The sequence below is a fragment of the Sphaeroforma arctica genome (assembly GCF_001186125.1).
Source record: "Sphaeroforma arctica JP610 unplaced genomic scaffold supercont1.10283, whole genome shotgun sequence".
NCBI classification, from domain to species: Eukaryota; class Ichthyosporea; order Ichthyophonida; genus Sphaeroforma; species Sphaeroforma arctica.
Genome location: NW_014030275.1, coordinates 1 through 961, shown reverse-complemented (window position 1 = coordinate 961; position 961 = coordinate 1). Strand labels below are relative to the sequence as shown.

Sequence of the window (961 nt, the reverse complement as noted above, 5' to 3'; positions counted from 1 at the left end):
TTCATATATATATAATATAATATATATATATATATATTAACTACAAACATATAGATCTGAGTGTGGTTTAGAGTGTCTGTTGTTCATTTGAGTGTATATATATATATATGTATATATATATATATATATTTCAAGTATAAACATATATAGACACACATACATAACTATAAATATTCATGGACACACGTATACATAACTGCAAACATACATATACACAAAAGACATGCATATCTACCAATATACATAGAAACACACAAGCATGCATAGTAACAATATACATAGACACACACACGTACAGACATAGCTACACACATACATATATGCACACATATACATAGCTACAAGCATACATAGGCACACACATTCGCACACATAACTACAAACATACATATACACACACATTCACAGACTTGTATGTGCACAGGCGCACACATCGACGAACACAAACGCACACACATACACACGCACGCACATACTCATATCCATACACACCCAACCCATCCACCACACCCAGAATCGGACGAACGGGCCGTAGTGGGAAAACCGGCATAGCAACCACCTTCATCAACAAAAGCGTTGACGAATCCGTGTGTTTGGATCTTAAACACCTGTTGGCTGAGGCTAAGCAGAGGATACCACCGTTCTTAGAACAGATAGAGCAAGACCTGGACACGCAGGTCATTGGTGGCATTCGGGGGTGTGCGTACTGTGGCGGGTTGGGCCATCGTATTACCGAGGTATGGGCTGCAAGTGTGTGCTATATGGGGTGTTGCATACGCGCTCTGTGGTGGATTTATATATGCGATTGCTTACATATTTGTCTGTATTTGTATATATTTATATATACATCTATATATGTGTATATATTTATATATATATTTATATATATATATATATATATATATATATATATATATATATATATATATATATATATATATATATATATATATATATATAA

General features: G+C 34.4%; 1 protein-coding gene across 1 annotated transcript; it reads left to right on the top strand.

Annotated features, from left to right (window-relative positions):
* Positions 1 to 514: 514 nt before the first annotated feature.
* On the top strand, positions 515 to 737 carry SARC_17292 (hypothetical protein; the record flags this gene model as incomplete). Its single annotated transcript, XM_014288611.1, has 1 exon — positions 515 to 737. A coding segment is annotated over one exon (223 nt), but the record flags the coding sequence as incomplete, so codon positions are not given.
* Positions 738 to 961: the final 224 nt, after the last annotated feature.